The sequence below is a fragment of the Schistocerca nitens genome, chromosome 9 (assembly GCF_023898315.1).
Source record: "Schistocerca nitens isolate TAMUIC-IGC-003100 chromosome 9, iqSchNite1.1, whole genome shotgun sequence".
NCBI classification, from domain to species: domain Eukaryota; kingdom Metazoa; phylum Arthropoda; class Insecta; order Orthoptera; family Acrididae; genus Schistocerca; species Schistocerca nitens.
In genome coordinates this window covers 24232231-24259683 of record NC_064622.1, presented here as the reverse complement: position 1 = coordinate 24259683, position 27453 = coordinate 24232231, and the positions used below count along the sequence as shown (strand labels likewise).

Sequence of the window (27453 nt, the reverse complement as noted above, 5' to 3'; positions counted from 1 at the left end):
GTGGACAGTATTGGAACCGCTAGCGCTAGAATGACTAACGAAGCAGTTTCTGTTCTCTATCAGGCACCACTCAAACACTACTCGGAAAAGTAAGTGCAGAATTCAAGAGGACATAAAATAGTAAAAACTTCTTGTGCCCGCAAAGATTACGGGAGGCTATTCCGCCATATCGTTACTCTCGCTGCTGCTACAAAGTGTGCTGCCTCTGGGGATCACGCTGGCGATGACACACAACCGATTGGCTAAAACTTCAGATCTCTGACTTTTAGTACATCTAAATTTATATTTTTCAGGTCAGTGTAAGACCAGTCGCAGGCGGTATTTTAATTCTACCACAGATGAGGCACTCGCCTCTTTACGCGGCTTGATATAGCGTGGGCAAAGTGACTGCTTGATGAAATTGAGCAACGACACTTTTTAAATACTTTATTTTGACAATATGCGTCTCTCACTTTCTTCAGCCTGTGACTGAGTGAACGAAATTGTATATTCATCGTCTTTTTGTCAGTTCAAGCTGATGCTATTGTATTTACGTGCTCGAATTATTAACACTGTAAACATTCAAACTTTGCAAAAGATGACGTGTAAGACTTACACATTAATATCGAAATGCAGTAATTTACGATCATAAACTCAAACTGAAAATTTATTTCAGTTGTAGTTTCTGATGACTAATCTATAAGCCGGACACACGAAGAGTATTGTGCTGCAATTGACTATGGTAAGTACGACAACTTATGTAAAAGTGTACCGGTATGCATGCGACAGGATGCATACCTTAGATGTTCCAAAACGCCGCGCATAAAAATGGAATATATACAAGTTGAGTCACCTAACATTACCGCTGGATATATTTCGTAAACCACATCAAATACTGACGAATCGATTCCACAGACCGAACGTGAGGAGAGGGGCTAGTGTAATTGGTTAGTACAAACCATAAAAAAATGCACGGAAGTATGTTTTTTAACACAAACCTACGTTTTTTTAAATGGAACCCCGTTAGTTTTGTTAGCATATCTGAACATATAAACAAATACGTAATCAGTGCCGTTTGTTGCATTGTAAAATGTTAATTACATCCGGAGATATTGTAACCTAAAGTTGACGCTTGAGTACCACTCCCCCGCTGTTCGATCGTGTGTATCCGAGAGCACCGAATTACGTAGGGATCCAAAGGGAACGGTGATGGACCTTAGGTACAGAAGAGACTGCAACAGCACATTACGTCCACATGCTAACACCTTTTTATTGGTCTTTTTCACTGACGCACATGTACATTGCCATGAGGGGTGAGGTACACGTACACACGTGGTTTCCGTTTTCAATTACGGAGTGGAATAGAGTGTGTCCCGACATGTCAGGCCAATAGATGTTCAATGTGGTGGCCATCATTTGCTGCACACAATTGCAATCTCTGGCGTAATGAATGTCGTACACGCCGCAGTACATCTGGTGTAATGTCGCCGCAGGCTGCCACAATACGTTGTTTCATATCCTCTGGGGTTGTAGGCACATCACGGTACACATTCTCATTTAACGTACCCCACAGAAATAAGTCCAGAGGTGTAAGATCAGGAGAACGGGCTGGCCAATTTATGCGTCCTCCACGTCCTATGAAACGCCCGTCGAACATCCTGTCAAGGGTCAGCCTAGTGTTAATTGCGGAATGTGCAGGTGCACCATCATGCTGATACCACATACGTCGACGCGTTTCCAGTGGGACACACTCTATTCCACTTCGTAATTGAAAACGGAAACCACGTGTGTACGTGTACCTCACCTGTCATGGTAATGTACATGTGCGTCAGTGAAAAAGACCAATAAAAAGGTGTTAGTTAGCATGTGGACGTAATGTACTGTTGCAGTCTCTTCTGTACCTAAGGTCCATCACAGTTCCCTTTGGATCCCTACGTAATTCGGTGCTTTCCGATACACACGATCGAACAGCGGAGGAGTGGTACTCAAGCGTCAACTTTAGGTTACAGTATCTCCGGATGTAATTAACATTTTACAATGCAACAAACGGCACTGATTACGTATTTGTTTACATGTTCAGATGTGCTAACAAAACTAACGGGGTTCCATTTAAAAAAAACGTAGGTTTGTGTTAAAAAACATACTTCCGTGCATTTTTTTATGGTTTGTATTAACCAATTACACTAGCCCCTCTCCTCACGTTCGGTCTGTGGAATCGATTCGTCAGTATTTGATGTGGTTTACGAAATATATCCAGCGGTAACGTTAGGTGACTCGCCCTATATATATATATATATATATATATATATATATATATATATATATATATGTGTGTGTGTGTGTGTGTGTGTGTGTGTGTGTAGGATTCTGTTGGTGATAAAAAGGTAGGGTCAAGTGTTACGGATAGCCCTTTGGCTACGGATCATTTGCATGTCCAACAGAAGGAGCGTCTTGGTGTCACTATCCTACAGTACAGAGTCAAGGTAAAAATATACAAATCAAATAAAGTTTTGCACAACTCGGTTCCAAGAGTTCCGGAACCTGTACAGAAAATAGAGATCAACATAAACATCATTTCCGCCCTTTTTATTGCTCATTAAAAACCACACATTGCATGTTGTACCATCATACAGCGAGACATTCAGAGGTGGTGGTCCAGATTGCTGTACACACCGGTACATCTAATACCCAGCAGCACGTCCTCTTGCACTGATGCATGCCTGTATTCGTCGTGGCATACTATCCACAAGTTCATCAAGGCACTGTTGGTCCCGATTGTCCCACTCCTCAACGGCGATTCGGCGTACATCCCTCAGAGTGGTTGGTGGGTCACGTCGTCCATAAACAGCCCTTTTCAATCTATCCCAAGCATGTTCGATTGGGTTCATGTCTGGAGAACATGCTGGCCACTCTAGTCGAGCGATGTCGTTATCCTGAAGGAAGTCATTCACAAGATGTGCACGATGGGGGCTTCGAGTTGTCATCCGTGAAGAAGAATGCCTCGCCAATATGCTGCCGATATGGTTGCACTATCGGTCGGAGGATGGCATTCATGGATCGTACAGCCGTTAGCGCCTTCCATGACCAGAAGCGACGAACTTCGGCCAGCATAATACCACCCCAAAACATCAGGGAACCTCCACCTTGCTGCACTTTCTGGACAGTGTGTCTAAGGCGTTCAGCATGACCGGGTTGCCTCCAAACACGTCTCCTACGATTGTCTTGTTGAAGGCATATGCGACACTCATCGGTGAAGAGAACGTGATGCCATTCCTGAGTGGTCCATTCGGCTTGTTGTTGGGCCCATCTGTACCGCGCAGCATGGTTCATGGTTGCAAAGATGAACCTCGCCATGGACGTCGGGAGTGAAGTTCCGCATCATGTAGCCTATTGCGCACAGTTTGAGTCGTAACACGACGTCCTGTGGCTGCACGAAAAGCATTATTCAACATGGTGGTGTTGCTGTCAGGGTTCCTCCGAGCCATAATTCGTGGGAAGCGGTCATCCACTGCAGCAGTAGCCCTTGTGCGGCCTGAGCGAGGCATGTCATCGAAAGTTCCTGTCTCTCTGTATCTCCATGTTCGAACAACATCGCTTTGGTTCACTCCGAGACGCCTGGAACTTCCCTTGTTGAGAGCCTTTCCTGGCACAAAGTAACAATGCGGGCGCGATAGAACCGCAGTATTGACCATCTAGGCGTGGTTGAACTACAAACAACACGGCCGCGCGGGATTAGCCGAGCGGTCTAGGGTGCTGCAGTCACGGACTGTGCGGCTGGTCCCGGCGGAGGTTCGAGTCCTCCCTCGGGCATCGGTGTTTGTGTTTGTCCTTATGATAATTTAGGTTAAGTAGTGTGTAAGCTTAGGGACTGATGACCTTAGCAGTAAACTCCCATAAGATTTCACAGACCTCCTTCCTGCTGGAATGATTGGAACTGATCGGCTGTCGGACCCCGTCCGTCTAACAGACGCTGCTCATCCATGGTTGTTTAGCGACATCTGTGAACAGTCAAAGGGACTGTGTCTGTGATACAATATCCACAGTCAACGTCTTTCTTCAGGAGTTCTGGGAACCGGGGTGATGCAAAACTTTTTTTGATGTGGGCACTAAGAACGGGAGGAGCCCCAACAAACTTGCCACATCATAGCACTTGAAGTTTACAATAAAACTTGAAGTAGCTGTCTACGCAATATGCCTCTGTCTGCTTCTAGCCCTTGAGAACTGACAAATTAACGCGAAAAATAGATCTCAGTTTTCACCCTGTAGCACTAGATATTCTTAATGCCCCACTGTTGGCATGATCCTCGATTACAACGTGATCTTTAAGCAGAGTTTAAACAAATTGGATTCAAATGGGTAATATTGGTGATTTTTAAAAGTATTCAACCACTTATCACTTTAGTGAAAAGCAGCGAACGTTGGGCAGACTAAGATTTCTTTTATTTGCCTATTTAGTTTAGTATTTTGATTTTATGTCTTTTGAAACTGAGGAATTGAAAATTTTTCAATCTTTCTTCAATTTCTACATTCATTACAGGAAATATAGGGATAAAAACCGAAAATCGGTTATTGCATAAACCGGTAATTTTGAGCGGTCAGGTTAAACAGGCATTAAAAAAACGATATAATCGCTCGTTTCTGCGATAACCACCATACCTAGTGTGCAAGACTTGCCCCCAACTGGTCTATACAGTATTTTCCCATCGTCGTATTGCGGAACGGCACCCACCAACCCTAGTCTGGAAATATTTTTACGAAGTAACGTAGCAATGAAGTACTATGTTCCAATTGCTTTAAAAGATTAATGTATTGTCTGTCATTTCTATGAAATAACAAAAGAAGAATGAAATTATAGTAACAGTAATAAATTAAAAGGTTAATAATCCATTCAGAGTATACCGTAAGAATAGAAAGTGGATGATCTGCTGCTTTTGTCTACGTAATGTCCTTACCACCTTGTAGCCCTTGAAAACGGACAAATTAACACGTAAAACAGAGATGTTAAGCCTTTGTTTTCACCCTTTAGCACTGGCTATTCATAATGGCCAAACAGTGGTCTGATCCCTGATTTTTGAGCAGAGTTTCAAAAAATTAGAAACAGTGGGGGAATACTGGTGAGTTGTCGTTGTACTCAACCACTCAATCACTTTTAGAGAAAAGCAGCGTATGGTGGACGGCCTACGTTTGCATTTATTTGCTTATTTAATTTAATATTTTGATTCTATGTATCTTTAAACACAGCAAAATCATAATATTTCAATCTTTGTTCGATCTCTACATTTATTACAGGAAATAATAGGAAAAAGAATCCGAAAATTTGTCATCGCAGGAACTGGTTATTTGGATCGGTTTTAACTGCCAGGTTAAACTGGTGCGTATAAAAATAGATATAACCGAAAACCGCTTGTTTCAGCGATGACCTACATCTCTAGGCCACTGGTCGCAGTTTGACGACCACTGTTCTGGATAGTAACTGTGTCACTGACAAGCCTTTACAAACGCCCAGTTTTGTTTTTTTTTGGGGGGGGGGGTTGTGAGAGATCTTTCGGTAAGATTGTGTTACGGTAGTCATTGAAGGCTTCACCCCTTGCTCTATTAACTGCCAAATACTTTTCATTCAGCGCCTATCTGTCTCGAGTCGTCTGGTATGTGTTACACGTATTGTGCAGTTGCCGGTGTTTCTCTGGAAATTTCTTCACAGTTAGGTATAGAAGGGAGGGTCACTCCATCGCTGAAAACTCGCGATACAGCCGTTAGTGTTGTGTTCACAATTTATTAACGAACGCCTCGAAGTGTGTTACCGGGTGGTGCGCGTGCTGTGAGCTGGCAGGCGGCTGCAGGCGGCGTAGAGCGGCTTCTGCCGGGCAGGGGGCCCGCAGTTATAACCCGCCGGTATATTTAGCGCCGCCCGGGACCCGAGCTGGGGCACCTTGTCCCCGGGAAGGGAAGCTGCGGGCGCCTGCCAGCCACAAGCCTACCGCGGCCAGTCATCCAGTCCTAATTACCGCCTCGAAAAGCTGTGGAAGTCTGCATACTGGCTGACCACCTCGATAATCAACAGACGGAAGAAGTCTTGGCAGTCAGGTCAGGACATTTCAGGGACTGAGGCAATATTTGATAACCCAAAGAAGCAGCGCTTGTGACCGTGTTATGTGCAGACCGAGCGGTGGCGTTGTCGTGGGGACAAAAAGACAAAAGAGGCCCGTGAACGGCTTTCCGCGACGCTTCGAGACTTGATAGCCAGCTATAGCCACATTGTTAGCACCTCAACATAAAAATGGGCGTCCCCTGTCACTGGATGCGATGTGGAGGGGCATGTGGTCAGCACACTGCTCTCCCGATCGGTTATAGCTTTCTTGACCTTGGAAATGCCACAAAAAGGTCGAGTAGCTTCTCAGTTGGTTCAAATGGCTCTGAGCACTATGGGACTTAATATCTGAGGTCTTCAGTACCATAGAACTTAGAACTACTTAAACCTAACTAACCTAAGGACATCACACACATCCATGCCCGAGGCAGGACTCGAACCTGCGACCGTAGCGGTCGCACGGTTCCAGACTTTAGCGCCTAGAACCGCTCGGCCACCCCGGCCGGCCTTCTCAGTTGGCCTCAAGAAGTTAAGTGCACCTCTTACCAGTCCTTCCACCAAGAAAAAAAAATCCCTTACAGTACCTGGAATCGAACCCGGGTCCCCCCGCAAAGCACTCAGCTGCGCTGACTGTTCAGTTAACCCTATGATAGTTGGGCTTTCGCTCATTTCAGCGACGGTGAATACACATATTTCCAATGCTCCTTTCCTTCACGGAAATACACCCAGTATTCGTCTATGGTCATTAGACGGCTAAAGAAGCGATCTTGACCGACTCACATAGCTGCATCCTCTGTCACGTTCAAAATGTCGTACAGGTTGTTCAGAACCGATACATGACTGATTTAAACTGCTTACAGTGTTGCCTCGACTGTGATACGCCCTGTCTTCGAACGCCGGTGCCTCCACTTCCCTTGGGATTACCGGTTCTTCAAAGAGAGCTGGTCTGCCACTTCGTTCTTCATCGCTCCGACTTGTTTGACCACACTGGATGCACCTGCGTCTCCCAGCCACTGTGTAATATGACAGTACGACGTTGCTGTTCACCTCCATCAAATCAGCATACATTCTTGCAGCGTTCGTTCTTCTGTCGTATCACGACGAGCATGGGACTTGTCGCAGCATTATAGAACAATGATTTTTGACAGACACGCTGCCCTTACGCATTTTCGTTCTGGAGTGGATCTCTACCGGTGTTTGCCCTTATGCAACCAAGAAAAGAATAACAGCACGCTGGTCCTGTCTGGACGCATATGGTAATAATGTCGCCATAGTTCACGTTTCCGCATTTACCGTAACATGTCGCTGTCTATATACCCGTTGCATATACACTGCAGTAACGCCCTCAACGGGAACTTTTTGACCGCTGCTTATACACGTATACATCATCTTCTATATGGCATCTATGGCGTGTGTGCGCGCGCGCTTTACACAAGTGTTTAGATGGGTTCTTCGAAAAAGACGAGGCCATTTCCTTATCCATCTTTGCCTAAATTCGAGCCTGAGCTTTGTTTCTAATCACTGCGTCGTCGACCCGACGTCAAACTCTAATCTTCCTTCCTTTATTCGTATACGGTGGAAGGTACCTCTCGTACCTCTACAATACTTCCCCGCTGTTCCGCTGGCGAATAGTGGGCATGAAGTGCGACCTCGGGTGAACCTTCCGTATGATGAGATCTCTGATTTCGCCATCATTGTCATTTGGCGATACGTATGTGGGGGCAACTAATATTTTGCATTACATAACGCTGTCGGAAATGTAAAAGTAAAACGCCTCTCCGTGATACAAAAGGTTCATTCGAACAGTAGTTTTGTATACTCCCTCCCTCCTTGGTGAATTATATTTCCTTAAAAGCCCCTCAAAGAGTCTCAGTCTAACGCCTCTTTTCTTACTTGACTGTATAACACCCTGACGTTGGCCGCTCGGAGTAGCTGGCGAAAAGTTGAATCATATTACATGATTCACTAGCATGTCATTGACATATCTCGGCAAATAATTTAAGTGGCTGCAGGAACTCAGGGAAGTTGTACTTCAATCTAGTCAGATCGCGGTTTGATGCAATGAAAACTAACACCCTGTCGAAACCTATATTATAAAACATGGAGCGCTACTCTAGTTGCACGAGGATATGAAAGAGGCATGGGTCACGGTCAGATTGGGGGACTATCCTGCCTCGCACCTGAAGGTACTAGGACACCTCGTAAATCTACAACCTGGACGGCACTCTAGCCTCGCTACTTCTGTTGATAATTCAGTGTCCGCTTTCCTACTTAATCAGTTGGATGTGACAGTAACTGCAGCATGTCGAACAACTTAGGTCAGTGACCTTGTCTGAATTACGTACACCTTTTAACTGAACGAGACTGCGCAATGATTAAGGCAATGAACGCGTATTCGGGAGATGCGGGGTTCAATTCCATCTTGAGCCACCCAGATTTAGATTTTCTGTGGTTTTCTCAAATTACTTAAGGCGAATGACAGGGGGGCTCCTATGAAGAGGACAGGACTCTTTCATTTCCATATCTTTGTCCTGTCTGCAGCTTAAAATCCGTCACTAAAGATCTCGACGTTGATGACACGCGAAATACTAATCATCCATCCAATCTCTCGCGGAGAGTTTCAATTTCCTACCGCGTTCGATTCCAAGATGATGACAACGTTCACACAAATGAACCAAAGCTTAGTTTTATTAAATATATGTATCCTCTCTTAGCGGCATAAGTAAATCAGACAGTGAGTAGAGACTTCACGGAGCAATTTAAGGAGTTATTTACCAACTTCAGCTGATGATACATTGGAAGATAATTCCATTAATCACTCTGGCTGTTATACGTTCACTGTCATTTATAACACAATCAGCTGATTTCAGCTGTTTCCCATTTTCAAGTGCTTACTCCTATACTCGTAAATGTGTACTTGTTTTCGGGTGTATACAAATGTCTCGTTTTTATAAATATGTAACAGTCGTAGTAAACATGAGCAAGAAGTACGTTCCATATTAGTCAATCCTTTAAAATAACATCACTGTCGTATGTACAGTCGTGGACAAAACGAGCGAGACCCCTCGCCTTTTCGTTATGCTGATCCGCACAGCTTTATAGTCTGCTACACAACATACAAGGCAAGGCGACGAAGTGCTACCAACATGCTATGCACAGGCGTGAAATTGAAAAACTATCCGAACTTTGTCAGACTGTTTTCAATCACGTGTAAGACTATATTAATGCTGATTAGTGTGTTAAACAACACGTAAATATAAGATGTAAATGAAAGAAGAAACGCTAATTGGCATGAACTATACCAATAAAAATGAATTTTTTACACCACCAAGGGACCGTATACCGCTGGAAGTGCGATACATTTCCGCTTATTAGGTCTAGCTGTACTTGAGGTAAACGGGTTTTAAGGATTGGGTAGACAGATAGACGGTCAAGAAAGTGAGACTAGTAGGGTTCCATTTTTCCCGATTTAGGTGACGAAATCCTAACAAAGAATATAGCTACAACACTTACTGAAGATGAGGACCGCATAAATAATTCCCCCTACTCTTTCTTCGAAATGTTCTAGTTGCAGTCGATACATCAGTATATTAATCGTAGCTACGCTTTCGATCCAAATCACGTTTACAGGAATGCAAATAAAATTCATTTCACTATACACGTGGTAATTCATATCCCAGTATTAATGCCACCGCGTTTTAGAAGTGCGAGCATTCCCATTGCTAGCTAGCTTAAAAAACACTTCGGCTAATGAACGTTTTCTGGCTGTGGCGAGTGTAATGGAGAATACGAAACATTGTAGAATACGTTTGGCAGCTATGTAGCCGTTTATTTCCTGGGGTGGTGCATAATTATCCTACTAAATTTACTCGTTAATAACAGTATTTTGTTATTTCGATAAACTTTCAGAATGATTGTCACATAAGCGGTAACATAAAGGTAGAAAATTCATGTTTTTGAGTCCAGAAAGTTCTATGCAAAAGAAACTGCAGATCATTTTGCCATTTTCATTGCGAAATTGCCGGCTTATTCATGTGTGAGGGAATAATAGAGCGCTGTTTGCCTGGGTTGTCTGCTAGCGTAGTGAAAGGTGTTTGCTACTGCGAGGGAGGTCTGGTTTGTTTTCGGTTATAATCTCGATTGAGGCAGATAGACTATCAGTAAAGCAATTGTAAGGAATTCTCGCGCCACCAATACGTTTTACTGCTACCTTTCTCATGTACCGGCGCCCTGTGGATGTAAATATGAAAATCTTGTAGAATTTCATACTTGTTACTGCCTACTTTTTCCACTTCTGTCAATAAATGAATTGACTTAAGTGTGGCACTGAACGATTTTTAACTGAACTTCGTTATGAATCTTCACGCATTGCTAAATTTGCACACTTTCGTGGTAGGTCAGCAACGGTAATCCAGTATGACTGGTCTGAACGTTGACACAGACCGTTTTGCAGCCGAATGCGCATAATATTTTTCTAATTCGTAACCATCTTGGGTACTTTGTCTTACTAAAACAGTTATGTTATCTCAATAAGCTGAAATTCATTTTTATTAGTACAGTTCATACTAATTAGCGTTCTTCTTTCATTTATATCTTACATTTACGAGTTGTGTTTAACACACCCATCCGCATTAATAGAGTCTTACACATAATTGCTAACAGTCTGACAAAGTTCGGATAGTTTTTCAATTTCACGACTGTGCATAGTATGTTGGTAGCACTTCGTCGCCTTGCCTGTTATGCTGTGTAGCAGACTTTAAAGCTGTGCGGATCAGCATAACGAAAAGGCGAGGGGTCTCGCTCGTTTTGTCCACGACTGTACATAAAACTGCGGCTCTTGTTACTACGACTGTTACGTATGAAAATGGCAGATGTACATTTGTACAGTCCGGCAAAGGGCGACGATACAAATTTACGAGTATAGGAGTACGCACCTCCGAGTGGCAAACAGCCAAAATCAGCCGATAAAGGTACAAATGATAGTACTTTCATAATAAGCGTGGTGGAAAATGGAATTATCCTACAGTACGTTTATGCCTGTGGCGTCTGATAACGAAAACATATTGCTCCATTTCCTTCAACACGCGCTTCTTCACTGCAAACCACACACTTATCTCAGAGCATCGATGTTTTTATTAAATATCGCACACTAGTTTGCTCCTGTTCTTTGTTTGTTGATAATAACGGTTAGGCAGCTACGCTTCCAGCCGAGCTAGGATCTTGTCAACTAACCAGACTCCGCAGTTGTGACGGCTTTGTGTTCATCGCTGTGATGCGGCACTCATCATTTGAAAGCTCTAACTACAAGCAAAACGTTGCACTGACTTTGGAGGAGCCGAAGTCACTCAAGTAGCTCCTCAGTTCGGCTCACAATGCTGGGTGTTCCCGTTCCAGTCCTCCCTCCATGGAAAAATCCTTGGTAGTGCCGGGAATCGAAGCCCGTGCCCCCGCATGGCAGTCAGTAGCGCACACTACTCAGCTACGGAGGCAGACAAACGTTACATTTACTTTTCCCAAATGTACCTGTCTTCCATTTTTCACAGGCAAGCATCTTCAATGATTGAATGTACGAAAGACATTACAAGCTATACACAAGGGTGGCAACCACAATCTGAGCTCTTATTGTTCAATGGGCTGTTAGACGAGGTTGCAGGTAACTCCAAAACTTTAATTTAATCTTCATGACTAAATGCACTATAACTAGGTACTATCCCATGCCGCTATCCCTCTCTAATCTCCTATCTCTGGACTCTCTAGATCGTAAAAAACGATAAATATTCGTGAATCCTAGTCATTATGAGCTACAGCAATGTTTGCCGACGATTCTGTTCGTACATTCGGAGATTCTTCTCCTCGATGTAACTCGCAACTGTTGACCCTCCAGGACGTACTAGGTCTTGGACGACAGACTGCTAGGTGAAAAATGAAGTCGCTAGCTGGGGTCTACTTGTGTCAGAGAAACGTACAAAGGAAAGTTTCGGTTACCCCATCGCCTCTTTATCATCATAAAGAAGTTATTTATAGCTTTGGTGACTTGTTGTCCTACCAGTAGTTCAGATTAAAGTCACACAATAGTTGTAATCTCGAATAGCTTCACCTAATTTGAAGAATACAGAGTAACTGTGGCGGTGCACCACAACTGTGCATTGTACAGGTCTCCAGCACAAGTAACAGTTATTAAAATACGGAGTGAGGATGTCTTGCCTCCTTCCAGCTTTGGCGAATTATCACCAGATTCTAAACATATTTCTATACAGTTGCTAAAGCGTATCACTGAGCTAAATTTTCTTTCTTGGGACAAATTAAAGAGTTATCCACACGTCTTGAGGTGTACTAGCTCGAATTTTGTCTTTTAAGCTTTGTTTTGCAATGGTACACGTCGACACATCTTATAGACAGAAAGACATGGGTGCCGATGCGGTGTGAATTCACAATGCCTACCAGGGCCTGCAGTTACTAAGAGCCTTGTCAGTCTGCACTGCGTGGATTTTCTACAAAGTTGCAACAAATATAAAACGTCAGCTTGTCTTTGTCAGTTAAATTAGTGTTATAATAAAATATGCATTTTATATTCAGTATCTTTAACATACGATTTGATGATAACAAAAAATAATTTTATGTTTTAAAACCTGAACATATTCTCGCCGCCACCGTAACCAAGAGAGAAATTACGTTGGACTGACTTGTGAGTACATGAGTATCTCTGATAACATCTCCTTTAAATTGTGATCGTCGCGATAAGGATTCTGATCGGCTGATACATGCTGGCTATGCACATGACGATCCTCATCATACGTATATGAGAATCATTCTGAACTCTTCCTTGTTGCTTACATCTTCCTCTGTTCGTCTGTTTTTCTCTGCCCCGACCAAACTGACTTACTCAGTAACCGTCGCTCGGCCGTTTAACCTCCCCTTTAACCTTTTGCACAGTAACTGTAAATACGGAACGCTAGATGTTTACGGAAGTGCTCTCCGTTGAGAGCTGAGTTTACGAATTTGGTGTTGTGAAATCATAGTTACGTGGTCACTTCGGTCGCATAGCAAAATCTATAGTCCAAATAGCTTAAGAAAAAGCGTGAGACAATAACTGTCAGCAGATTCTGAAAATGAGAGTACTGGGATCCCACAAATGTGTCGAGTAAAATACAACATAGTGTTACGTAGGTGTATTGCGTGTTATAAGAAGAGTGTCGTTTGGGTTTCACGTCGAATTACCGGAGTGACCGAACACAGACGCGTACTGATATAAGTTGTATAAGTGGAATCAGTTAATCATCCAAATTTTTGGGTGTACATATTGATGAAAATTTGAACTGCGAGAAGCATATTACTGAGATGCTCTGACATTTAGGTTCAACTACTTTTCGCCGCGCGGAGTGGCCGAGCGGTCTAGGGCGCCATGTCACGGATTGCGCGGCCCCTCCCGCCAAAGGTTCGAGTTTGCGTTGGTCTTAGTATAAGTTAGTTTAAGTAGTGTGTAAGTCTAGGGACCGAGAACCTCAGCAGTTTGGTCTCTTAGGGAAGTCAGACACACACACACACACACACACACACACACACACACACACACACACACACACACAAGCGCGCGTGCTCTCTTAGAAGGAAAGTATTGATCACACAAAAGCAAGCTATAAGAATATGTGATCTTCTCCTTAAGTCATCTTGTGGGCACCTCTTCAAGGGGTCATTCATTTTAACAATAAGCATATTCGCTAATTAAATTCGTCATACGTAATCTATCGCAATTTGAGAAGAATAGTGATGTAGTACCTACAGCACTAGAAGAAAAAAATAGCGTTTTTTAAACATTATTAAAGCTGCCAGTGACTCGGGAAGGAGTTCAAATACACCAACGAAAATTTTTGATCATTTTCCCAATAAAATAAAATGTCTGACAGATCGCCCACGCAAGTTTTAAGTCTAAGTTAATATCATTTGTACTGGACAACTTCCATCGCACAGAATATTTAATATTTATTTAAAAAACTGGTTGCCTGTAGTAAAAATAGTTTTAAGTGTAGTTGCAGAGTAGTACTGAAAAAAAGTTCCTTAATGTTATTAATAATCACGTATACATGTCTTGTAAACTGACTCCTTCAACACCATTTGAATAAAAAATCTTTCAAATGATTTACAGAACGTGTAATTAACTAGCCATCTCGTTAGCTATTGTTGATAGACTCGAAGCAAAGGAAACTTCTCTGAAGAGCACCCAGAGGCCTGGACTGTGAACTAGTGCGGCCGCACGGTCAGTGCGAACCTTTCTTTGTGACGCCGATTGGGCGGCTTGCTTGCCAGACAGTCGTAAGTGTGACCGGCATGGCTATAGTAAGGGTGTCTGTAGTACAGCGTTTTTATTATTGCTGTTTTTAACGAGGACGACGACGACGATGATGACGACGAGAAGAAGGATGGAACAAAAGCCTTTTACGGCACATAGCCTACTCTTCTCGAATAGCACAAAAATGTCCGCCGATCTTAACGTCCAATACGACGGACGATTCGCTATCAACAGTGTCGCTTTCCCTCGCTCTGTGAGACACTATGGACAGGTTTGAAATTCGGTCTACGACACTGCCGCAAAACCTGGTGATCATAATCTCGAGATTACTGCCTCTTCTGGCCATGCCACACAGATACATTCGTTGAATATTTCCTCACCAACAGGATTCTAATCAACTATCTTTGCTCAAATGTGTGTTATAAACCTTAGATACGGAGGTGGGTACTATTTTGAGAGAATGAACCAAGAGCTTGGAGACTGGAAATTAATACTTCACAGCGTAATGCAACCATCCGTCTAAAATCTCAGCTCTTTAAACGTGACACATGTAAGGAGCGATGAAAAAGTTCCCATTCGAAGGTCACACCAACCCCTTGCTTACATGTCAGTGCTTATCGGAGTAGCACTGGGTTGCATATATGCCGCGGCAACAACCTGAAACGGAAATTTTTGATGCCCCCAAACGGAAACTTTTTGATTGCCCCTTATATTAGCTGCTATTGGCGTCTCACGAATTTTGTAACGTCAGAAACGGTCTATAACATTCAAATGTTGTTCCTCATCATTCAGTCTTTCGAAAATTTGGCAGCACTGATTGAAAGCAATAGCAGTTTACGGGAAGTGAAGAAAACAAAAAGGAATGAAATGTAACTCAAACAGCATCACGGTTTGGTCTTAAATAGTTTGACTACTCTTTAATTCTCTCTATAGTTACAAGGAAACAGTAACATCATGGCCTGAGTTGATGAATAAAAGCGTAATTAGTAAAGGGTACAGGGGAGCTAAGGTCACAGGCAAGTGCCGTCAAGTTGCTTAACGTGAAATAAAAGCTAAGAGTATGATCTCGAAAGCAGTAGACAGACAATGGCCGCGTTACAATACCACCAGTAGGAAATGTACCGATATCACAGCTATCTACGAAATCCATAGGCGAAGAAAAGTGAAAGAAAATAAGAACGAGGTTGTTGTCAAAAACACCATAACATTGAGACAAGGCAGTGATCGCTGTGCACACGGTATAGTATGTACGGTAAAATTATCTCGACTTAACGGCTTAAACACCGAAATCAAGCAGCGTTTTCGTCGCCGACGGGATTTGATCATATTTCGTTTTGATGTACATGTCACGAACGTACACTGGGGTGCCTCGGAAGCCTTTAGCTTAGCTCGTCATCTTTGCGCCGCGATGTATGCACACAACACACTTCACTCTCTGCCATGTTGCATAAGCTGTAGGCGAAAGACTGACGGTATGCGTTTGATTGCTTCCAGAGTGAACATACTCGACGTGGTTCATTAGACACAGATATCTTTCAAAACCGTATGGGCATTCAACTTGATCATTAAATACGCGTGATCAAAGTAAATAATGATAGTGACCTTACAGAAATACAGTGGCTGTTTCCACCAGATAAATATTTTTCCTTAACGGTTATACGCAGAAAGGGGGCTCAGCGAAAAATACATCACAGCATTATTTCCTGTTCATTTCACACACGGGTTGTGACAAAACAACTGTCTCCAAGCTCGCGAGTTCCTCCGGTCTCGTACATAGGACAGGCAGCAGCCGTTTCCGGGAGCAGTCCGGCTCTTGCTCTATTGTGTAGCGAGTTGCTTCGTACATGAAGTTTTTCATTACTCTTTTCCCGTTTCCACGAAAGACGACTGAAATGTCTCAGTAAGCAAATTGATTGGTCAAGAATCTTCATCAACAGATCCCCATCTGTCTCTGTGACGCTGTAATCTTTCGGGAGACTGGACAATTCTCGAGAATTAGCTAAGTGAACGATTTAGCTACAGATTCTGCCGGAGATTAAGTGACCCTTCTCACAAGTTTTCCTGTGGTATGATGTCTGATCAGTTACCTCCTTCGAAATGAATTCAATACATTCCATTGTTATAAACCGCACTTCTTGAAGAGTGGCCTCTGAAACAACGTTGTACTCACGACATATCTTGCGTAACGCCAAAATCAGACGCAAAAAAGACTGATAAGCTTTTTAACGTGATTCTCAGTCAACGTTGGTTTTTATGAGTGCCGCGAATACGTCATTTCCATTATAGAAAGTTGCTTCAGCTACACGCAGCTAAGTGTCCCGCCACTGAAACGGACTGAAGTCATCCACAATTTCGCACATTGAGATACAGAAAAAGGATGCCTTGTGCTATAGCTTTAGTCACAGTCATCGCATTTCTCGATAGCAAACTGTCCCGGTCTCTGTTCATAGTGTGATAAGAAAACGCTCTCTCTCGCGAATAATTATCGATGATTTCGGCTAACTGTAGGATTCGAAATACACTGCAACAACATCATTTGCTTCGACAAGGAAAATGGACATTTGCGGTAATTATCATGTGAACGAAACGATGTCTCATGTCATAAGAAGAGACTGACTATCATTCATATACGAACCAGATATTCTTACGACTTCGGGTGAAAATTGCACGGCATACACAATAGGACACGACAGAGAATACATCGTTGAGCCATTAATTATTTATCTCAATGCCGAGTGGAAGGAAGGCAAATGAGACTTGAGAAATAGCTCGCTTAATTATTTAGAGTAATTCACACTTTCTGTTTCGATGTTTAAGTGATAGTATCAAACAGACGGGAAATTATTCATTGCTGGCGACGGTGTCCAGCTATCTACTGTTTACAGCAGCATTGACTGGTTTGTTCTGAGTAGCCCCCTTTCAGTTCTCCAGTAAGGAAACGTAACATCTGTTCAGTGGAGTGAACAAGAACACAATCATCTGCACTACCAACAAAAACGCGGCGTTTTCTCGCTCAGAACGACTGGAATGGTTGAAGAACTGGATTCATATTCAGAGGGTATCCTGACTTAGGCATCCCTTGGTTTGAAACCAGTGTCGAGAATAATTTGTTAAATTATTGCAAATGAAAGCCGCTGCCAAACATTTTTACAATTTTTCCCCAGATGGATATCATTAATAATCCCAATTTTAAGTATTCCTACATGTGGGTGCTGCACTTACGTATGTGATTGTTCTGTTCTGTTTGCTCATTTCGAAACGGGACTGTGGAGCAGTATTCAAGTGGGACTAGTGTTTAACTGTTTGATGTACCTTCGATATCGAGACCGTAAGAGAGGAACTATCCTAGGTGGTCGAGGAGAGGAAAGAAAAACTGTCCCGGCTTTACTGAAGGAATTAATCTTGCATTAATCGAAACTTATTACGAAAAACATGGTCAACCTAAATCAGAAAGGCCGGACTTGAATTTTAACACCGCAAATTCCGCTGGTCCAGTGTAGACCATGCAGTCTCGTTCAGTAGAAAATAAGACATTGGACTTTAGAAGAGAGTGAACGCTAAGCGAAACTGTCACTTTCTGCGAATTACACAAGACAGAGCACATTTTTGCCGACTCTTGTGCCACTTCGCAGTAAGTTTCTTTCACTTCCTCCATGTAAGCTATCAAGAAGGAACTGCTCCTTAGAATTGACTCTGAAAGAAAGGAAGATTAAGGTTTAACATCCCGTCGATAATGGCACCATCATAGACAGAGGGAAGGACAAAGTTGGGAGAATGGGTGGGACAGCGACCATGGAGCTTTTCACGGATACTATTCTGGCATCGCCTTGAGAGGTGTACGAAGACACAAATCATGTGAGATATATGTAGATTCAGAACCTTATACCTTTCCAGTACGCGGAAGGAAGGAAGATTAGGATTTAACATCCCATTATCCTCTTCCCAATAAAAGCCCAGTGTTTTCACCACTCCTTCATTGCGCTCGGTTCCTCTGCATGGGCTCCAATGACTAATTTTATGTTAATGACAACCACGCGATCGATATGTTGGGCTATTGTAGCACACTCTTGTATTCTTAATTAACATTGGTTGTCGAAATTGTAATGAATGATTATGTGTTAATTATCATCTTTTTCTGAACGTTTTTGTACAGGTATTTTGGAATTTTTTCAGTAGGATACCGCCAGCTGAAAGTAATTAACATCACTTGTGTAATCCCCATTCACCTCCGATCCGACCTGGCTGTTTTCATGCTTTGTAATCTTGAGACATTTGGATGATGACACTAACAACAATTGTGACACCGTTATCCTACAGATAAAGTCTAATCAGCACCTTGTAACAATGGCATGAATAACGTCGAGTAAAACAGGCAATCAACAAATGTGTTGTGCCAAGGAGAACTACTAATCACAAAAAAAGTGATCAACCCAGAGAATCTGATACCGTCTACAGTTATAATGAAAGCCAACAATTCTTGAATGAATATTCAATGTTTTGTGCTCAAGCACTGGTTGATACGCTGTAGCGTCCACAGGAGTCATGGTCTCAGACACTGCTTTTTCATCTGTGCTCCGCAAGCCACCGAAACGTGTATGGCTGAGGGGACAGTGTGTGCCTGTTCGTTTTCCCCCATTTTTACTCATTTGGCGGGTAGTACGCGCAACGAAAAATATTCAGCATCCTTTTGTTCTGTCCAGAATTTCTCTAACTTATCACTGTGGCCATTACGCATTATATATGTTGGCAGTGCTACAATGATGTATACATGCAGACTGAAGCAACGAATCAAAATCTGTACCAAGGCCAGAATCCCAACCTAAGTCTCCTGTTCACTGGCAGGTGCTTTAACCACTATGCCACCCTGTCACAGTGTTTTTGCACAGCTGCACAGAGTACCCTAGCACGTCTCGCTTTAGAATCCCAATTCCAATTGTCCGCAGCTCGTGGTCGTGCGGTAGCGTTTTCGCTTCCCGCGCCCGGGTTCCTGGGTTCGATTCCCGGCGGGGTCAGGGATTTTCTCTGCCTCGTAATGACTGGGTGTTGTGTGATGTCCTTAGGTTAGTTAGGTTTAAGTAGTTCTAAGTTCTAGGGGAGTGATGACCATAGATGTTAAGTCCCATAGTGCTCAGAGCCATTTGAACCCAATTCCAATTCACGCCGCAGTCCACTTGGCATTCCCCCTAAACTCGAACAGCATCGCAGAGGCTCGCAAAATTTATTGGAATAGCGCCTCAGCATTGAACGAAATGGGGACTCTTGCCTGACATCTAGGCAAAGGTTTTGATCAAATCAAATAGGCCAAGGCGTGATTGGCAATTTGCATAGAGCAGGGAGGTTTAATGGGGTAGTCAGCGCAGTTCCGCGAAGCCACTGTGCCAGGGTGGCGTAGTGGATAGCGCATCTGCCTAGTGGGCAGAGGCCCGGGTTCGGATTCTGGTCTAGATACAAATTTTCATTCGTCGTTTTAGTTTGCAATTATACATCATGTGTGGAACTTGAAAAGGTCTCTGGAACCGTATAGTTTTTTGATGTTTCTTGACTCATTTTGGAAAGTAGACTTATGGAATTTTGTGATTATACGTCTCTCCAAGTACCACGAGGTCCTTATTAGAAAATCTACGCTGTAGCACAGACAGAAAGGAAAACACCCAGTGAAGATGGTACAAGGGGCATACAAATGAAAACGAGACGGATGGGAAAAGGTAAGTAAACTGTTATTTCAAATGTGATTGACATAACTGCTAATACATTTATCCCACTGAGACAAGACGGTCAAGGCCTTCATGGAACAACGTTTGCTGTTGCCTACAGAACCGTGACTGTAACACAGGCATGCACCTCTTCGTCCAAAGGAAATCGATCGCCATGAATGTCTTTCTTCAGGGCTCAAAAAATTTGGAAATCGCATGGGGAGAGTTGCGGACTATATGGAGAGGACCTCTCAGCAAAACTTCTGCAGCGTTGTCTAAACATGTGGGCGGGCCCATATGTTGCAGAGGTGGTTGTTTCGACAACGCTCCAGAAGTTTCACTTTGAAGCCCTTACACATTTCTCCATATAGTCCCGAATCTCTCCCCAAGTGATTTTCATATTTTTGGAGCTTCGGACGAAGAGGTGCTCGGCAACTGCAAATATTTTTCCATGAAGGCACTGATCATCTTGTCTCACAGTGGGATAAATATAATAACAGTTACAATTATTTCCCAAGTAAGAAACAGTTTACTTACTTTTTCCATCTGTTTCGTTTTCATTTGTCTTCCCCTTGTACCATTTTCACTGGGTGTTTTCCTCTCTGCCTGTCCTACACCACAGAATTTCTAATAAGGATTTGTGGTTTGCGGAGAGCTTTTAAACACAAAATTCCAGAAGTCCACTTTCCAAAATGAGCTAGAACCGAAAAATATTGGAGGGTAATAAGAGATATAGACAAAGTTTGGTCTCGTATGAAGGTGGAGTTCCAGTAATAATGACTTTACCTTTGTGCAAGGCACCAGAGCTTCAGAAGGCAATGACAGTGGACTCAGTTAGGAGGTGTTCGAGCAGACTGCCACATCTGACGCACAGCTGTTAGTTAAATTTGAGACTTGAGTTAATTGCAGTTCTGTCTTCAATCTTTATTGCTTCGATTCTTTTTTCTTTTTTCACTGAAGTGAATGTGTCTGCCACTTTGGAGGGACTGGATTAACGCGGTAACGTATTCTGGACACTGATGGAGTATTGTCACAAAACACTATTTAGACAACAATCACAAGCACAGAACACAGTGCTCCCACGTCCGGCGCGCGACCTGCCCTCGCGGCACTCTGATACTACCTACCTTTTGGATGACGAGCGGCATGCCGAAGTCCTTGCCGCCCTGCAGACGGAAGCCCCAGGGCTGGGAGTCGAAGCGGAAGAGCTTGACGTTGATGAGCTGCGCCATGGCTGGAGCGTGCGTGCCTGGCCCGAGTGTTGTAGTGTGCTGCTGCTGTGTGGAAGGGTCGCCGGCTGGATTCAGACTGGCGCGCCACCGCCGCCGCCGCCGCCGCCGCGCCGGCAGCCGGCTGCGCGCGCACGCGTGACGTCACGGCGCGTGCCGGGTGCAACAGGCGGCCCGGGCCCGGCCGGCGTGGGCGCGTTCGCGATCGCGTTAGCGCCGCGCGTCCGCCGCCGCGTATCCGATTTACGAGGCCTCCTGCTCGGTCTGTCTACCAGTCCAAAATCGCTACTCCCCCCCACCAATCCAACAGTCTTCAAAGAATCGAACTCCCGTCCAAACAACAGTTTCAAACGTCTGATGACGGTACAAATGAAATAATATGTTAAATATTTCTGTGTAAACGTTTTATGATTGAAGGCGCAAAACCATAATTGAGTTGGTTTTATTACTTTCAGTTTATTCACCTATATTATTTTAAATTGTGAGCAACCGCAGCCAAATTTACACATTTTGAATGAAACGTTGCACCGACCGTAAAATACCCTTATTGAAAGTCGCGACCGGTCTTCGCATCAGCTGAAGACGCACCCTCAGGTGAACTGTACCAAAAGTACAAAGAAAAAACTTTTCCTTGTAAATTTTTTTCTTTGTCATTTTTGTACAGATCATTGAGGATGCGTCTTCAACTGAAGTGAAACCGGTCGCGATTTTCAATAAATTTATGCTACAGCCTCTGCAGATCGTTCGATTCAAAATATTCATCCAGAGACTATTAAAATAATCGAAAATAGTAATATCAGCTACATCAGAAATAATTAAATACACTGGATGCTAAAGTATTTGGAAATACAACAATTTCGTTACAAACAAGTTATGTATCGATAATGCATATAGCAGAACGAAGTATAATGTCGATTATAATGACATCCATGTTTACTTTTTTAATTTGGTAATCGTAGGCCGTAGATGGTAGGTACGTATGAGAACCATCTTCCATCAAAGATTTTTAATTTTGTAATCATTTATACAACCAGTACTGAGAACTATTTATATTTTCTGAAAAGCTAGTTTTTCTCCTAAATTGTCAAGCAATGATCATCAGTGGTTTATGTCTGTACTGCCTGCAAAATGCGTTACGAATAAAGTTAGTAATAGAGAAGTACAAAATTGAAACTTGATATGCATGGACAGCGGAGCTGCCTCCTGCTGGGCACTTCGCACCCATACTACGATCTTCAGTACCTGCTGCTGCCTGAGCACTGTGTCGTGGGCCCAAATCTAACCAGAATTTCAGCTGGACACGGCACAGTGCAGCCTACAGCTCCTTACAAGACACCGAGCAGCCTGTGCTCGATTAAGTCAGACACTGTCTAGGACACCATCTCGGACAGCAACTAGGGCACCATCTAGCACACTGATCGGAAACTGAATGGATACTGATCGGAGACTGACCAGAGGCCGACTGGACTGACTGAACACAGATGAAGGACACTGAAGTGGACAACAGTTAGGGACTTTCTCATCAACAATAAGAATCATCATCATTCTGCTAGAAGTGGATATTATTTTCTATTTCACATTGGAGCTGAGAATTGTGCATTTGTGTGTTTACAGATAAACGTGTTTTTTTCAGTGTAATCTCTGTTCCATCTTTATTACGTCCTGGCTTTGCCACCTCGTGTGGTCCAAGACATAAGACTTATGTGATGTTACTTCAGGGGTGGTCACACTTACAAACAACTTGGCAGTATGAGCCCACTTGTCAGTATGACTTTGCATCCTCTCTGACCTGGATGCATGCGCTGAAGGAGGTCATAAAGCTGTTGTAACCTCTCTTGAAGCAAACAGCCCGCAGTTGTTGTGACTGGTCCTTGATGTTTGGTACACTGGCTTTAAGGTGGAGTTGAAATGCTACCTAGTCCCACACATGTTCTGTTGGGGACAGATCAGGGGGTCTTGCTGACCACTAAAGTACCTCAAAATCACACAGATGGTCCATAGAGACATGTTGAAACATGGCACTACGGCACTGTCACGCGGGAGGTAACACATGAGGATGCACATGATGTAGCATTCTGCTGTCAGAGTTTCCTCAATCATTACCACCCACGACCTGAAGCCGTACCTACTGGCTACCCATGCAATGACGTCTGAGGAACACCACTGTGCCTCTCAAAAACATTGGAAGAATGGAACCTCTCCCCAGATCGTTGGCATAGTCACCAGCGATTATCATCTGGGATAGTGCAGAATGCAATAAAACGCCATTCATTAGCAGCCCATGCTTTCCGGTCAATGTATCGTTCTAAAGCCAGTGTTTTGTGTTGTTGAGTTAACGGCAGCCCGTGCGTGGGTGATATTTTCGTAGTCTGGCTTCCGGTACTCTTTGAGCAGTTATGCGGAATGACAAAGTATTGTTGTCGGATGACAGGTACACATGTGTAGGGGCTGTGTTATTCTGGCGCACAATATGGTGGTCCTCCCTTGTGGCGGTCAGACGCGGTGTATCGGAACTTTGACGATGAGTAGCCTACCCTCACGTTGCCATGCAGTTCGACATCGAGCCACTGTCACATCCGAATGCCCCAAAAGCATGAATATTGCACGGTTCGACCAGCTGACCAAATGGAAACCAACAACGACGACCCTTTCAGCCTCTGTCACATGCTGATAACGCGGCCGTATGTGAGTATGCAGCATCTTCGTGTCCTTCAGAACGGTCACTCAACACCCGTCACTGTTCATGTGCCTTGTAGTATACTTCCAGGCCTGCTACCAACACTAAACAAGAACTACACTAAGGCTCTCTGGTGGGCGTTGTAGCTGTCAGAGGTTACTGCAACTCTTAATTGTTTACGTATCTACCAATTATGTGTGCCTGCAGAAGCGTCCGACCATGTTTTCTGGTCGCTTCACTTTTTTTCTTATCAGGTATTGTATTTCCCAAAGGCCAGCCATAAAAGAAATAAAACAAGAATTATGTGACTATTCATTGCCATCATTATCTATCACTTGACTTCCATGGCTGAATGGAGGCCTCCTCCAATTTTTGACATGCATTAAGGTCTTTAGCTACACGCATCAACGTTACTCCTACATCTTTTCTGATTTCATGTGCCCACCTTCTATTAGATAATCGTCTCCATCTTTTCTTAGCTTTTGGAATCCCGGAAAGAACTTCAGTGGACCGTCTATGACCCGTTACTTGGCTGCGTGTACTGGCCGTCTTCATTTTATTTTCTTTACAGTAGCCGGCCGCGGTGGTCTAGCGGTTCTAGGCGCGCAGTCCGGAACCGCGCGACTGCTACGGTCGCAGGTTCGAATCCTGCCTCGGGCATGGATGTGTGTGATGTCCTTAGGTTAGTTAGGTTTAAGTAGTTCTAAGTTCTAGGGGACTGATGACCACAGTAGTTAAGTCCCATAGTGCTCAGAGCCATTTTTTTCTTTACAGTAATGAAATCTGTTTGGTTGTTGTCCAGTCTCTTGCCGTAATTCCCAAGATGAATCTTTAAGTACAACTTAGAGAACATCAAACGCACCTCATCATTCCTCAATCCTTCAGTATCCCGACTTCTGTCCACATTGATTCTTCCAGACGAATCTTTTAAACTATAGTCTTCTCTTCAGCATTACTAAGGTGTGATCTGTGTATATGCGAGGGCGTGCTGAAAAGTAATGCCTTCGAATTTTTAACGTCGAAATTCTTAAAACTTTTTAAATAAAACAGACGTTACTAACATTCTACATCTTTATTTCAAGATGAATCTTTAACTACAACTTAGAGAACATCAAACGCACCTCATCATTCCTCAATCCTTCAGTATCCCGACTTCTGCTCACATTTATGCCAATGAGAGACCAATTTGTTGATACCGTCACTATAGAATGTTTGACTTTGCTGATGGTGCCACAACCTCATCTCTTCTTGCACCGCTTCATCAGCATCAAAGTGAAGTCCTAGAAGGTGTTCTTTAAGTTTTGGAAGGAGATGAAACTCGGATGGGGCCAACCAGGGATGATTGACGGCAATGAACCCTAGGCGTCGAATTGCTGCAAATGTCGCAGTGCTCGTGAGTGGTCTGGCATTGTTATGTTCCACCGTCATAGTTACGTTATACATCGCCATGTTTACACGCTATAATTCGGAGCCCTCTAGCGGGAGAGGGCGGCAATATGTAGACAAGAATGAAGATGTAAAATGTTAATAAAAGTTGTTTTTTTTAATCTGTAAGAGTTTTCACATAAAAAATTTGAGGCATTAGTTTTCAGCAAGCTCTCATATAAAGTCCCTGGTCTGCCAAACAGCCGGCCGGAGTAGCCGAGCGGTTCTAGGCGCTACAGTCTGGAACGACGCGACCGCTACGGTCACAGGTTCGAATCCTGCCTCGGGCATGGATGTGTGTGATGTCCTTAGGTTAGTTAGGTTTAAGTAGTTCTAAGTTCTAGGGGACTGATGACCCCAGAAGTTAAGTCCCATAGTGCTCAGAGCCATTCGAACCATTCTGCCAAACAAACCAATATCTGATTTCAGAATCTGTGTAATCCTGGAATCTTCCTATGTCACCTGGTCTTTACCGAGTATATCGTCTCCTCTTTTGATTTTTGAACGGTGTATTCGCTGTTACTAACTAAATAATATATTGTAGAACTCAGTTGGTCCTTCTCCACTCTTACTGTTAGTACCGAGCGCATATTCGCTCGTAGCCCTGTCTTCTGTTCCCTCTCATACTGCAGCGCTCCAATCACCCATGGTTATTAGATTATCTCCCAGTAAATGCCGAATTACCGTTCAATATCCCCACATACTTTATATATATCGCTTCATCTTCTGCTTCTGACGTCGGCATGAACTGCTATTGTTGGCAATGGTTTACTGTCGATTCTCTTGAGAATAATCTTATCACTGAACTCTCTGCTCTACCTTTCTGTTGATGATGAGCCCAACTCCCGTTACACAATATTCTGGCGCTGTTGTTACTACCACATACTCGTCTGACCAAAAATCTTAGCTTCTTTGCATTTCAGATCACTGACGCTAACTCTATCTAGACCGAGACTTTGCCCTTCCCTTTCTAAATTTTCTGGCGTCCCTGCCATGTTCGAAGTTCTGACATTGCACGCTCGGCCTTTTCCTTATGTTCACCTCCCTCTTGGCACTCCTCTCCCCAATAACAATATGGGGGACTAATCCGGAATCTTTTGCCAGTGGAGAGATTATCATGACACTTTTAAATTACCGATGGATACACAGAATGTGTCTTTAATGCAGTGGTTTCCTTTGCCTTATACAACTTCTCCCTGTTGATCAGTGGTAATACTGCCGCTTTTTAGCTGAAATTTCCCACGCTTTTTAGCGACAGGCTGCCACCTCAAACCATCCGCTTGTCCGCCCTCTTTGGCAAGGCCATTGGCAGAACAACTGTGACAGCTAGTGCCAGAAGTCTTCAGCCGCCATTACTGATGATTTTTATTAAAAGTGTAAGCAGAGTCTGGGATCGAACTCGGGACCCAGAACGTTTCAATTACTAATAGATGCTGTCCCTAGAGCACCGTGACGGTGGATTGTAGAATGCTGTAAGAAAAGACACTGTATGTCTACAGGCTAACAAGCGCCCGAATATGCGCGATTTTTTGCGAAACAAGATAAAGTGGCTTGGTATTATCGCCTGTAAAATCCCCGAGTCACCCACCTGGAGGGGTTTCCTCCCTCGCACACAGTGTCCTCTTTGCTTCGCGAACTGTAAATGTACCTCAACAGTGCGGGTGGCTTGAGTCGAATGTGTATAGAATCTAGTGTCAGGTTTATGTTCTTGATAACAGCGAGAGAGAGAGAAAGCATATGGAGATACCTGGTGGTGACACATAACCTAATCCTCTCGAAAAAATAGCAAGGCGGCTCCCCAGAGCAGCGCGCTTATCCGAAATACGGATGACCGCTTTCCTTGAGGCCAACTGTTACTTGCAAATCGGGGACCGCGGTACTGGTGTGATGCAGAGCTCCATGCTAGCCTAACCTGTGCAAGCCTCTTCATCTCTACACAACTACCGCAACATCCATCCGTTTCAACCTGCTTACTCTATTCAAACCTTCGTCTCCCTCTTCAGTCTTTCCTATCCCTCACACCTGCTTCCATTACTGAAATGATAGCGCCTTCATGACTTAGGATGTGTCCTATC

General features: G+C 43.6%; 1 protein-coding gene across 4 annotated transcripts in view; it reads right to left on the bottom strand.

Moving 5' to 3' along the window:
• Nucleotides 1–21381, bottom strand: part of LOC126203983 (PDZ and LIM domain protein Zasp-like) — a 300443-nt gene extending 279062 nt beyond the window's left edge. For all 4 annotated transcript variants that reach the window (XM_049938409.1, XM_049938408.1, XM_049938410.1 and 1 more), the window contains exon 1: nucleotides 21175–21381. In XM_049938409.1, coding sequence (XP_049794366.1) covers nucleotides 21175–21279 — 105 coding nt within the window. In that variant the 5' untranslated portion in view covers nucleotides 21280–21381. The remainder of the gene's footprint in view (nucleotides 1–21174) is intronic.
• Between the last annotated feature and the right edge of the window lie 6072 nt (nucleotides 21382–27453).